At 39.3% G+C, this 14,448-nt stretch overlaps 1 protein-coding gene across 1 annotated transcript; it reads left to right on the plus strand.

The window, feature by feature from the left end:
- Positions 1 to 487: 487 nt before the first annotated feature.
- Positions 488 to 10,611, plus strand: LOC131220099 (protein NDR1-like). Its single transcript, XM_058215068.1, has 2 exons — positions 488 to 904; positions 10,468 to 10,611. The coding sequence occupies exons 1-2, from the start codon at positions 488 to 490 to the stop codon at positions 10,609 to 10,611; spliced, it is 561 nt and encodes a 186-aa protein (XP_058071051.1).
- The last annotated feature ends 3,837 nt before the right edge of the window (positions 10,612 to 14,448 follow it).

Here is a 14,448-nt window from a genome sequence, read left to right on the forward strand (position 1 = left end):
ATTACAAAGGTTTCCACGGTCAAAATCATTATTCCCACTGTTCCTGTGGTATGGTCCACTTGAGCTTTTGACATGCTTCAACTTTTGGCCCAGCGTCTAAAATGAGCTGAAAAAAATGGATGGACGGAGTGGTTAAACCACGTACATTCAAAGTGGGCCCAACTGAGTTTACTTGGTACGGTAAAAGCGTAATGAGTAAGTCAAGTACACAATCCGATTTCTCCTCCGCTGCAGCGTACTGAGTTACTTAGTACGCGTTCGTTCCGCTCAAAGGACAATCCCGCCATTTTCGTAAAAAGACAGGGCGTAAACGGCATCTCATAGCCGCGCTTTCTTCCCAACTTCCATAGAGCTTCTTCTCCGTACCAACACACCTACATACACACTCCCCTACCCTTTTTATCCTCCCTTCCCCTTTCTACCCTTCTGCAAAACCGCCCTCCCTAAAACCACTATCCGGTTTTCTCTCAAAACCACCTTCTCGAACATGTGTATATCCAGCGACTGCTGCCGCTGGAGTATAGGATTCCAGTTCACACTCGGCCTCACCGCCCTCTTCATGTGGCTCAGCCTCCGCCCTTCCAAACCTACCCTCTCAATTGAGAAATTTTACGTCCCTGCCCTCAACAAAACCGCCATCTCTAACCTCTCCGTCGTAATACCGCCCGTCAATACCACCGTTACTTTCGACCTCAAGCTCAGGAACGAAAACAAGGACAAGGGCGTTTGCTACGATGACCTCAACATTACTCTTTATTACGGCCCCAGCCACTCAGTTGTAGGGCATATGACGTTGCCTTCTTTCTACCAGGGGCATAAGAAGACAGCTCATAGGAATGACGGATTAAGAGCTGAGAGAAGGGCGACGAGGACGGTTTCTGAACAGAATTCAATGGTTTTCGGGGTGAGAATATATTTATCTTTAGGTCCAGGAACAAGATACCAAAATCATTTCTCACAAATTGGTTAAGCTCTTCTTGCATCGCAACTATCCAGTTTTCGTCAGTAAGAGCTTCTTTTACGTTTGCCAGCTCCGTTTGGGATATAAAGCATACGTAATTACATATATCTTCAAGTTGTTTACGAGTGTACATACCAGTGAGAGGGTTTCCAAGAATCTGATTGGTTGGATGATCTTTAACAGTCCTCAATTTAGAATTGTTTTGACTTGATGAAGTATCTGGTTTGTTAATTAAAAGAACTTCATCATTATCTGAACTTGAGGTAGGTGTATTCAAGTGACCGTTTATGACTACATTAATAGATTCCTGAATAACACCGGTCTTTTTGTTCAGTACGCGATATGCGCAACTGTTTAAAGAGTAACCGAAAAATATCCCTTCATCACTTTTAGTGTCAAACTTTTTCAAATTTTCACGGTCACGTAAAATATAGCACTTGCTGTCAAAAACTCGAAAGTATTTGATAGTAGGCTTCTTATGGAACCACATCTCATAACTTGTCTTACAGTTTGACTTTCTCGTATAGACCCAGTTGATTATATAGCATGCAGTATTTACGGCTTCAGCCCAAATATTTTTAGATAGCTTCATACTATTCAACATTACATTAGCCATTTCTTGAAGCACTCTATTTTTTCTTTCTACAATTCCATTTTGTTGTGGAGTTTTGGGCGCAGAGAATTCATGCGATATTCCCTGATCACTACAGAATTTCTCAAAACTGCTATTCTCAAATTTAGATCCATGATCACTACGGATCTTACAGACTTGAGAACATTTTTCCGTTTGGATCCGTTTGAGAACTTTGTTTTACTTCATCAAGGGTTTCTGATTTATCCCTTAAGAAAGCTACCCAAGTGAATCTGGTATAATCATCAACGATCACCAGTATGTATTTTTTGTCACATCGACTCTCTGTCCTGGTTGGTCCTATTAAATCCATATGGAGAAGCTCGAGTGGTCTTGATGTGACATTGGAGTTCACCTTCTTGTAAGAGCTCCTAGTTTGTTTGTCAATCTGGCATTTACCACATATTTTGTCTATTTTTTGTAATTTAGGTAGACTTCTTATTAGTTCTCTTTTGCTCAGTCTATACAAATTATGATAGTGTACATGTTCAAGACGTTTATGCCACAAATCAATCTCATCGGTGTGGACCATGTAACACGTTTGACTAGATGAGCTGGATTCACTAACAATATAGCAGTTTTCAGAAGTTCTACGACCAGTTAATATTACTGAACCCTTATTATTTAGAATTTCACAACCTTGGTTAGAAAATCTTACACTATGATTGTTATCGCATATTTGAGATATGCTTAACATATTGTGTTTTAATCCTTCAATGTATACAACATTTTTAAATAAAGGGAGATTATAAAGTTGAACTGTACCTTGGCCAATAATCTTGCAATTGCTATCATCGCCGAATGTGATTGACCCATCAGTCATGTCTTTGAGATCAGTGAATAGACCTTTATCACCAGTCATATGCCTTGAGCATCCACTATCTAGGTACCACTTTGAATGGCTTGTAGCTTTAAAAGCAGTGTGGGCAACTAAGTAGGTAACCTTAGGAACTCATTTCATAACTGTTTTGGGTTTAGGAGTATAGTTGGTCTTCTTGTATTTGTAATTGTTATAAGAATGACCCACTGAGTTAGATTTTAAGAGCTCTTTAAGCAAATCAACTATCTGTTTAGCCAAAGGGTTTTTATTCTGATTTTTATAGTTGATATAATTACTTTTAAGTTTGAAAGATTGAAAAGTTTTAACATTTTTAGAAAACTTTTGATTAGAACTATTTCCTTTTAAGTTTGAAGATTCTCCTTTCACAAACTTAGGAAATGTATTCTTCTGTTTAGGAGGAACACTTTTATCATAGCCCAAACCAGATTGGTCACCACATTTTTTTTGATCCAGACAAAAGTTTTTCTAACTTTGGATCACCTTAGGCATATCTCCATGTATCCTTTAAACTCAAAAGATAAGAGACTTCAAGTATTAGTTTTTCATTTTCAGATTTTAGATTTTCAATCAGGGAAGTTTTGAAATCTAAATCGTATTTTGATTTTTCAAAACAATCTGAAGTGTAGGATTTTTCTAAAACAAGTGATTCAAAATTTTCTTTAAGTTTTAAAAACTTTTCTTTTTGAAGTTTTTGTTTTACGGCAATTTTACAACTTTTCTTGTATAGGGTATTGTAAGCATCTTGAAAATCTTCTTCATTTTCACAATCACTGTTCAGATTTTCTTCACTTGTTGAATCATTGTTATCTGAAAAAGTGAATTTGGCTAGAGTCATAAAGGCTTTAACTTCACTACCCGACTCAGTTTCAGAATCTTCTGATTCAGAAGAGGCTTCAGAATCAGATGATTTATCCCAAGTAGCCAACATACTCTTCTTTTTGGGTTTGTCCTTTTTAGGACACTTGTTTGCTAAATGCCGATATTCTTGGCAGTTGTAACATTGACTATCTTTTAAAGATTTTTAAATTTTGGTTTTAGATCTTTTCTTATCATTTGATTTTTGAAAGTCAACCCTCTTTTTACTTTTGAAAATCTTGTAGAACTTTCGCTAAAAGAGTCATATCGTCTTCAGAATTTTCTTGAGAAATATATTTAGAAGATTTAATAGCGATAGATTTACCTTTAGGAGCTTTAAAGTTTAACTCATATGTTTGTAAAGAACCAACTAGTTCCTCTACCCTCATATTGTCCGTATCACAAAGTTCCTGGATCGCGGTTACCTTAGAATTGAACCGTTCAGGAAGTAAGCATAGTATCTTTGCACACACTTTACTTTCTGAGATTTTATCGCCAAGACCCCACATAGAGTTTACAATGTCATTTAATCTTGTATAAAAGTCCATAAACATTTCATTTTCTTCCATATGAATTTCCTCAAATTTGGTTGTGAGGAGTTGGACTTTAGATTTCTTGACAATTGAAGTACCCTCGTGTGTCATTTCTAAAATATCCCAAGCTTTCTTTGCAGTATCACATGATATAACTCTTTTGAACTCATCCGGTGATATTGCACAAGTGATTGCAATTAGTGCTTTTGCATTGGCACTACTTTCACTTTTCTGAACTGTGGTCCAACTGAAATATGGTGAAACTTTTATTGATTTTCAACCATCAATACCATCACTTCAGTGGTAGGGGGTTCCATTCAGTCACTGTGGCTTGTCACACACTCTCATCCATAGATTTAAAGAAAATCCTTATCCTGGCTTTCCAATAGGCATAATTGAAGCCATCAAATGGTGGAGGCCTAGTGACTGAGAGGCTATCAAAATTTGACATCTTATCAATAGCTTAGATCGATTAGCTCAGGAAATAAATCCAAATATAAAGAATTAGAACGAGCTATTAGGCTTTGATACCACTTGAAAAGGCCAAGCTATATGTCCTAGAGGGGGGGTGAATAGGACAATGCTAAATTTAAAATAATAACAGCGGAATTAAATAATGAGATAGCCAAATAAAAGAAATCAATTCACAATGCTGAAATGAAAGGCAACCTCAATAAATAAGTATTGAGAGGTTGATACAAATGTTATTCTAAGGACAACCTTACACCATAAAAACTAAGGGTTTATGGAAGGACAACCTTATTTCTAGAACGTTCTTCGTATCAAAAACTCAAACCGAAGAGGAATAAATAAATAGCAAGGAATTGAAATAATTTGTAAGAATTTAAATCTAAATTATCACAACATTCCCCATAGTGCTTGAAATGTAAATATTACAACATTCACATCCACACATACATTCCACAAACTTGAATGATAAAAGATAGGAAATATAAATCATACATTCACAAAATATAAAGAGTTATAGTGGTTCGCCTATGTGTACACCAACTGTTAAACAACAGCCACACAACTTTCTACTCCACTCCTAATATCCTCACACAAGGCATATCAGCGTTCACTATGAAAATAGGTTTCACAGGTTCACCTAAAACCTTTACAATTGTGTCTTTCAATGGGCTTACACAATTTAAAAACCCCACTTCTGAGTTTTCCTGGTTCTCCTCAGATAACCACTAGATTAAGATTTTTCTGGCTTAATCTCAAACAAAAACCAAAATGAAGGAAATTTATAATACAGTAAAATACCTGGATTTCTCCTTTTGTAGCAGCCCGGAAGAACCAATCGGAGTAGAAGTTCGAATGTGGAAGTTCAATGTCCAATACTCACTTTGAAATGGTTCTAGGTTATAATTGATTTTAAATTAAACTAGTTAGGCTAGCTATATTTGATTTTGATTCCAAGAAGAAGGAATACAACAATTCATCTTTTCAATTCAGATTGAAATATAGAAACAAAATTAAATTAATAAAGCTAACAAAAGAGAATATTAAATATGCACAATGTAGCCTAAAAATGAACACAAACTTATCTCAGAGTGATACCTTGATTTTACTTGAAATTCGATATAAAACTCTGAAATTCGTGTTCTATTTATAGTTGCAGAAATCTCATCTACGATTGCTTGTAGTCCGAACAGATTTTTGAAATTTTAAGCACGATCGGATAAAATTGTTTCACGACCGGTAGTAGGGTGTCCACGACCGGTTGTGAGCCCTCCATGACTAGTTGTGACACACCCACGACTAGTCGTAAGAAACCAGGAACAGTTGCTGGAATTTGAGTCGTAGGTCCAGGACTAGTCGTAGGACGAGTCGTGCACTGTTCACACGACCGATCGAACAGAGTCCAGGACTGGTCGTAGCTCAACCAAAAAATTCTGAAAATTTGCAACAACTTAGGACTGATCTTGAAATTTCTTGGACTGGTCAAGCCAGAGCTAGGACTAGTCGAATAAAGTTCAGGACTAGTCTTAGAACAGTCCAAATGCACGTAAAGTAATTCAATTTGAATTATATATACAAAATGACCTACCCTAAGGTCAAACTAAGGTCAATCATATCTTGAACGTGAGGTATGAACATTGAGACTTCATTTCTTCAGATGATAGTTGACCTTTGAAGATTGTGAAGCTTAAGATCTCTCTCCTTGATGTAACATTGAGCTTGAGATCTTCTAGAGCTTGAACTACACTTAATCTTGAGTTGTACTTCTTGTAGCTTGAATTACACTTGACTTGGGTCTTGAACAAGATCACTTCTTTCGCTGTAGCTTGTACTTGCATTTCTTAAAATGGTTTGAAGTAGTTCTTCGTTCTTGACTTGAAGCAAAATATTTAGAGAGGTGATGCAATGTCTTGATCATATATACCAATAAGCTACACAAGACATAGATTGATGTTTTGGCACCACAAAATTTGACAACCAAAGGAGCATAAAACCATAGCACTTACAGTGGGCCCCACATTCAATAAAATTTTCAGCCTCAAGTAATGTACATTTGAGGCCTATTGTTGGAATTTCAGCTCGCCCAACTTCTTGGGCCTGCTGAAGTCCAGAAATGGGTCAAACCATGTGGAAAATTATCTCATGATGGCCAACAACACTCACAGGGGGGCCCACTAGATGGAGATGGTGTACATCACAGAAAATCAAGTGGGCATGCTGCTAGACAATAGGTCCAGCAACAGCCCAAAACAGTGGGCGTCCTTATGGTGGGCGGTCCAAGGCCTGGACAGCCTGGGCCATACATGCATCAAAGTGGGCTCCACATACATTAAGGTGGGCCCCACAGGGGACGTCCAGCAAGGGTGGACCCTCCCACATGGGCCACACCAATGGAAGAACGAAATGGATGAAACATACATCATGGTGGGCCTGCACGCTGGGACGGCTAGCCCTATGCTGGACGTCCTACATGGACCGCTGGTCCAGCTCAATGGGCCTCACAATCATGGCCCCAATGGGCCATAGAACATCAGAAATGGGTCCCCAATTAATCATACACAAAGCCCAATAGGCTGGGCCCAAAAGTTCTGAAATAACAAAGGGGACAGCAACAGTCCAACCATCTTGGCCCACTCTTTTGGATGACCAAATGGGGTCAGTTGGGGCTGAATTTTGGCGTGCTTATAGGTGGGGTCTACACCTTCAAGAAACATATATTACATGGGACCAAACACCCCAAAAAATGTCCAAAAATCTACCCTTAAGATAACCCAAAAATTTGTCCAGACAGTTCTGGACAGCAACTTATAATTGAAAATAAATAAATATAAACACTATTTAAAAGGATATTTAATCCAAGAAAATCATGGTATGGACCACCCCAGTGGGCTCCACAAACATTCAGACCCTTCCCATTACAAAATACCCCTTGCATGTACCCCATATAGGTCGATTAGGGGGCTACAACGTCCAAGGGTGGGCTGTCATGGACGTCCACCCTCCATGGATGGTCTGGATATTTTTGGTCGACAAGGTGGGCCACGCACTCATGATTAGAAAGTTATCATCAAAGAAAAATAAGGATTCGGCCACAAGGGAAGGGTTTCCGCCACATTGAGGCCCTTTCCCTTATCACACATGCATACACATTCCACTATCACTAGATATACAAGATCTACATAATCATAGGACTTCTACTTGAGATCTATGGTGGAGATGCAATCTCCACCAAGGATCAAGGGTCTAGATGACCCAAAGATCCCTGATCAAATAAAGAAGAAGCCATGAAGGGGTCCATGGAGAATGGCCCCTTGCATGAAACATGAATGCAATGTAGGATGGGTTATGAGCCACATCCATGGAGTCTTGGGGCCACCACCATCATTTGATGGGCCCCACAAGCTCCAACATGAAAGAAAGATGAAGATCAATTAAGAGATAAAGAAAATCTGAAATTTGTAAAATACATGCACACTCACCTAAGGATCAAGCTTTCAATCTACACCACCATGATCTAGAAACTCCAATGAAGAGAATTCTAAGGTGGAGATGGCTAGAGAAAGTTGGATTGGAGGGGATTAAAGGGAGAAGGGGCTGGAGAAAATGGTGAGGGTGGGACGGTTTAGGGTTGCTAGCAAGAGAAGAGAAGAGAGAGTGAGAGAGAAATGAGAGGGAAAGAGAGAGAGAGAGAGAGAGAGAGAGAGAGAGAGAGAGATTTTAAGTGGAGTAATGATTGTTTTCTCTCACCTAGGGTAGAGAAAACAATCATGAGGGCTAGGGAGATACAACCAATGTTCATAGGGTTATAGGCTTTCTAGAAAATCTAAGCTTAGGCATGACATCATCACATGAAAAAATGTGCATGGCCATGGTGGGGTCCACCAATCAACATCAATGGTCCATATCGAGCATGGCCCATAACTTGTGATGTACACGTCGGATTCACGCACGAGACGCAGCGTTGGAACCGCGATGCCAATGCGGACGCAATGGCATAGGTTTCGGGTCGATCCGAGCCGGGTCAATGTGACCGAACTTGAGGATGACCGCAAACACTATCCGTAGGTCGTGAGTCTCCGGGATTCGACCAGTAGGACCACGAGACCTAAAGGAATGGCGTGCACACACGAGTTAGGGTCTTACATGAAGTCACATCACTAAGTTTTATGGGCCCTACCATGATGTATATTTTGTATCCACACTGTCAATTCATTTAGAGAGATCATATCAGGGGGTGATCCAAAGAATGAGTCAGATCCAAAGCTCGAGAGGAGCCACCACAAAAAATAGTGGGGAGAGTGACGTCCATCATTAAAAAGTTCTAAGGGCCACAAAAGTCGTCGATCAAGCTAATATTTATGTTTTCCCTTCTTTCATGTCTTCATTAACCCATGAATAGGTTAGATCTCAAATAAACATCATGGTGGACCTTTGGAATGTTTCAACGGTGGGCATCACTCTCCCCACTGTTTTCTGTGGTGGGGCCCACCCTAGCCTTGGATCTACCTCATTCTTTGGACCACCCACTAATATGATCTCTCCAAATGGATGGATGGTATGGATACAAAACATGCATCATGGTGGGGCACACAGAACTTGGTGACGTCACTTCATTAGCTAGTCTAGCTACTTAACTTGTCAGTATCCAATCCGGGGCCGTAGCACTAGGTATTGGTACATGCTGGAAAGCTCTATAGGCCCACCATCGTGTATGTGTTTTATCGGCTATGTTCTTTCATATCTAAATTTCAAGATGGCCGCATCATAGGAAACTTCTCAAGCAGCTATAAAAGTGTTGGACGACTCACGCAAATGGACAAAAGCAAAACAAACCTAAGGGCCTGTTTGTTTCAGCGAGAAGAGGGAAATCACTGCGAAATGGGTAATAATTACCATTTCGCGCGTTTGACTGAGAGAATGACGGCGTGCGATGTAAATAGCGATTTCACGTTTCAAAGATCGGGGATTCGCTTGGAAATCTCAGCGATCCGGGCGAGATTTTTTTCGCCTCTCGAGGATAGGATGGAAGGGAGGGTGGTCCGCGAGAGCATGTAATCCCATTCATCTCCATCTATATATCGGTGTGCCCCACCCAAACAGCGAAACATCTCTCGAGACGGTCCCTCACAGGTATGTCTTCCTGCAAACCTCATCTCTCGCAAACCTCATTTTGCAATCCTGCCTGACCTATCGTCTTCCTCATGACACCTAAATCCTGAATATTTCAGTTGTCGTGCTTGGGCAGGAACAAGGCCGATCGCAACACTGTTTGGTTAGGATTGAGAGAGAGAGAGAGAGAGAGAGAGAGAGAGAGAGAGAGAGAGAGTGTGATAGCAAAATCCCACAGAACAGAGCAGAGTTGAGGAGAAAATGTCACGAAAATTCCTTTCCTCTTTGAGAAATCTAAGCTTTAAAAACATCAGGTTGGTTTTTTTGGGTTTTTTTTCTATTTCCATTTTTTTATTTGTTTTCTCCTCTATGGTGGGTGGGAGAGTACGGTAGAAATGATGCTCGTTTTTAGCTGCTGCTTTGCTTCTCTCTCTCTCTCTCTCTCTCTCTCTCTCTCTCTCTCTCTCCATTTTTATTTATTTTGGTTTTTTTGCTGTGAATTTTTAAATGAGATTTTTGATGGGCTGTGTTATGGAAATTGGTGCTTTGGTCTGGTTGTTTTGTTTCTCAGTTTCTGTTAGTCTTATTTATTTATTTAATTTATTTTATGCATTCAGATGAGATTGTAAATTTTTCCTGTAACGTGGCTACCCCTATGATGAAAAGCTGGCAGATATCTTTGTTGAGCATTGAGTAGTCCATCCAAATTTTTGAACAGGTTGACTGAGAATCTGAAACACACCATGATCCATAATAGTCTGAACAAAATGCCTCCTAACTGATTGCATATGCCTCAACCCTTTCGATTTCCAAACAACAGTTGCTCGAAGAAGCTTTGCCTCCCTAGTTGCACAAAGAGTGAGAACTACAAAAGCAGCTGGGGGGGTGGAGCCATGAAGCAGCAGTTTAATAAAGTCAGGAATGAGGACACCTAGGAAGAGGGAGAGTGAGTTTGTAGCAGTTGGAGTAATGGTTTAGGTAGAAGATTCACGCAACGAAATCACATTCTAGTCATATGGACAAGCATAATGTCCTTACAATTCTAAGACTAAGTTCAATAATGGAACAGATCATCAGTAATGGAGCAGATCATCAGTCAATGGTGATTCCAGTTTGTTTTGGCCTATTGGAGAAAATTCATGCATTGTATCAGGTTCCTATCGTGACCCAGTTATTTGCTAATTTAGTGGATGTTAGCATTTGCAATCAATGAAAAGCTATTACAGTTCACTCTAGAGGAATGATAGATGGGGACTTATCCTTTTTTGATTTGATGATGGATTAGATTTGAACTTCAATTACCACAGATTTTTTGATCATTGGATGGCCCATCCAAGGAGCAATTCCTTGATTAAATGGTCATCCAAGGAACATGGTTTGTGGAATTTCGTACCAATGAAATGTAGGATTAATTAACATTTTGTCATCCTTATAGAAATGCCCCTTTGCAACCAGGGTAAAGGCCATCCCAAGAACATAGAATAAGCCTTCAGACTCGAGAACTTGTAGGATACTGCAGATCGGTGGGGGGTTTAGTTATTTATTGTATGTTTGTTTATTTGTTCTGCCAATTGTATGAATATCATATATGCTGATTAAACTGTATGCTTTATTATGCTTATTTCTTGTTTCTATCAAAATAAGGCTATGAAATTGGATTGTCATCTAAATTCAATATATAAGATTGAAGCTATACCATATTTAGAAAATGGATAGCAGCCCCGATGTGGTAAATTATTTTAGGGTTGTAAGGTCTAAAAAGAGGATAAGAGTAAGATCTAAGGGCCTGTTTATTTTTTTAAAGAAATGGTAAATACACAGTAAATGGTAAACACCCCCTAATTCACGTGTTTGAAAATTCATAGGAATTCGTGCCTTTGAAATTGGTTCAAAACATGTAACTTTAATTTTTGAACCACATGATAATGCATATGATATATCCATTCCGTCCATCTATTTTACTACAATAAGTGTTGGATCTACTTTATTTTTTGTCTCATGCTCCAAAATATTGTAATAAAATAGATGAACAGAATAGATATATCATATGCATTACCTTGTAGTTCAAAAATTAAAATTATCCCTTTTGAACCCATTTCATAGTCACAAATTCCTATGAATTTTCAAACAGGGTGAAATCGTAGTAATTACCATTTACCGTGTATTTCCCATTGTTTTGAAAAACAAACAGGCCCTAAACAAACCAAGATTAGGCCAATGAGAAGTGATATCTTTCAATGATTGAAGATAGTTTATGTTAAAATAATAAAAAAAAATCCTACATATTTCCTTCAGTAGCTTGGATGAAGCCATGATGATGATTTAAATTTCGCTAAATTAAGGAAATTTGGAGATGGGAATTCATTGCCATATGAGATTGCAAGTCAAAGGAGGGAAGACAGTCTGTCCTTTGGCGAAGCACAGGCCAATGAGGTACCCTTTCCCAAGAATGGATGTAGGGAAATATTTCAGGTGGGTGTTCACAAAATTTGGGATTACCACAACTTGTCATGTTCTGATTCCTTCTAATTGCTTTTTCTTTTTCTTTTTCTGAATATGCTCCAATTCTTCGAATTAAATTGACTAAATTTTTGGAACGCGCTGTTGTTAAGTCAGTCCCAAAATTAGTCTGTTTGAGCAATCTAGTCGGAGTATGACATGCATTCATTTACAAGTAATTTCTAATTGCTTAAGTATCATCTTGGTGGAAAATAGAATCAGTGTAAATTATCTGATTGTTTGATTTTGATTGTCCTTTACATTGCTGAACATTAACATGACAACATGCACTGTCATGGCTGGTATTATCCAAATAAACTGTTACATGGGAACTAAACTTTTGAAACATCCACAAAAATTGTCGTGTCTAGTCCTAATCAAAGTCACATGCATCCTATATAGAGAGGGGTGAATCACTATGGCTGGGAGCGACTGGATGAACGAAGAGTTAGAATTCTTCGTGGTTATATTGGCTGCGGGATCTGCTGCAATCGCTGCTGGGGAGTATTGTCGCACGTACCTCTTTCGAAACCCTCTCAGGTCTACAGATTATGACCATACCCGTATTATCAATGGGATTATTAGGGCAAGGGAGACTAATTGTGTTTCGCAACTACGGATGAAAAAGATCACGTTCTTCAATCTTTGCTCAATCTTGCGAGATAAGGGACTGTTGGCGAATGCGAGGCACGTAAGTATGGAAGAACTACTTATCATGTTTCTTCATACATTAATCTAGGATTGACGACCCTAGTATGGATCACTGTTGGATGGTGATATGAGGAAGGTATCTTAGCTTCCCAATCTTGCCTGTATGAATTGGACTAATAACAACTTGGTAATCATATCCATGCACCGCATTTGCATGTGCTTTGTAGATGTGGCGCACTTTGAGGCGATGTCATGCGTAACGTAAGATGAAGACGCGAAGGTGTACGCGTGAGGGCACGCATCATATTGCATTCATACTGCATTAACAAGAGTACTTAGGATTTATTTAATTGTCTGCTTTATCATTCTTGTTTGATTGAACGATAGCATGTTAACCGATTGCCTTATTGTTCCACCGAGTTGATCACTCACTCCCACGTTTCGGGGCGGTGTTTCACACCCACCGGACTGTCTTAGGCCCCGATGTTGCAAGATGTGGATGCGACGTCCGAGGCAGAGCGAGCTGGATGACGACGAGGCCGCCTTCTCCTATATGCATTTGGACGGGTTCTAGCGAGCCTCGATCTTGTGCGGGACCTATGGGATTACTATTTTGGGATCGAAATGATGTAACTTGTACTTATAATTTTGATAAATAACACTTTTACACGATCGGGTTGTATATGTAATTCAAGGACTTACACTTGTACACATATTTTACTATAAGTCTTCCGCTTGCTTTATTCACTTATCCCTGAATCATATCTGCGTTTTGGCTTAATCTATCCCATGTTTATGTGCTAATACAATCAACATACATCATTCATTAATTATGTTGCATAAGTGATGTTTTGGAACTCGGGAGCCGAGTTATGCTCGACCCCCGAATTTCAGGGCGTGCGATGTAAATAGCGATTTCACGTTTCAAAGATCGGGGATTTGCTGGGAAATCTCAGCGATCCGGGCGAGATTTTTTTTTGCGTCTCGAGGATAGGATGGAAGGGAGGGTGGTCCGCGAGAGCATGTAATCCCGTTCATCTCCATCTATATATCGGTGTGCCCCACCCAAACAGCGAAACATCTCTCGCAATGGTCCCTCGCAGGTATGTCTTCCTGCAAACCTCATCTCTCGCAAACCTCATTTTGCAATCCTGCCTGACCTATCGTCTTCCTCATGACACCTGAATCCTGAATATTTCAGTTGCCGTGCTTGGGCGGGAACAAGGCCAGTCGCAACATTGTGTGGTTAGGATTGAGAGAGAGAGAGTGAGAGAGTGTGATAGCAGAATCCCACAGAACAGAGCAGAGTTGAGGAGAAAATCTCATGAAAATTTCTTTCCTCTTTAAGAAATCTAAGCTTCAAAAACATCAAGTTGGTTTTTTTGGGTTTTTTTTTCAATTTCCATTTTTTATTTATTTTCTCCTCTATGGTGGGTGGGAGAATATGGTAGAAATGATGGTCGTTTTTAGCTGCTGCTTTGCCTCTCTCTCTCTCTCTCTCTCTCTCTCTCTCTCTCTCTCTCTCTCTCTCCATTTTTATTCATTTTGGTTTTTTGGCTGTGAATTTTTAAATGAGATTTTTGATGGGCTGTGTTATGGAAATTGGTGCTTTGGTCTGGTTGTTTTGTTTCTCAGTTTCTGTTAGTCTTATTTATTTATTTAATTTATTTTATGCATTCAGATGAGATTGTAAATTTTTCTCGTAACGTGGCTACCCCTGTGATGAAAAGCTGGCAGATATCTTTGTTAAGCATTGAGTAGTCCATCCAAATTTTTGAACAGGTTGACTGAGAATTTGAAACACACCATGATCCATAATAGTCTGAACAAAATGCCTCCTAACTGATTGCATATGCCTCAACCCTTTCGATTTCCAAACAACAGTTGCTCGAAGAAGCTT

This window comes from Magnolia sinica, chromosome 12 (genome assembly GCF_029962835.1).
Source record: "Magnolia sinica isolate HGM2019 chromosome 12, MsV1, whole genome shotgun sequence".
Lineage (NCBI taxonomy): Eukaryota > Viridiplantae > Streptophyta > Magnoliopsida > Magnoliales > Magnoliaceae > Magnolia > Magnolia sinica.

What these genes read in the sequence shown, in the direction of transcription:
- LOC131220099 (XM_058215068.1), top strand. Translation starts at nt 488, where the DNA reads ATGTGTATATCCAGCGACTGCTGCCGCTGGAGTATAGGATTCCAGTTC. An exon ending in AGAATTCAATGGTTTTCGGG is followed by an intron (nt 905 to 10,467) that starts GTGAGAATATAT and finishes ATAATGGAACAG; the next exon opens with ATCATCAGTAATGGAGCAGA.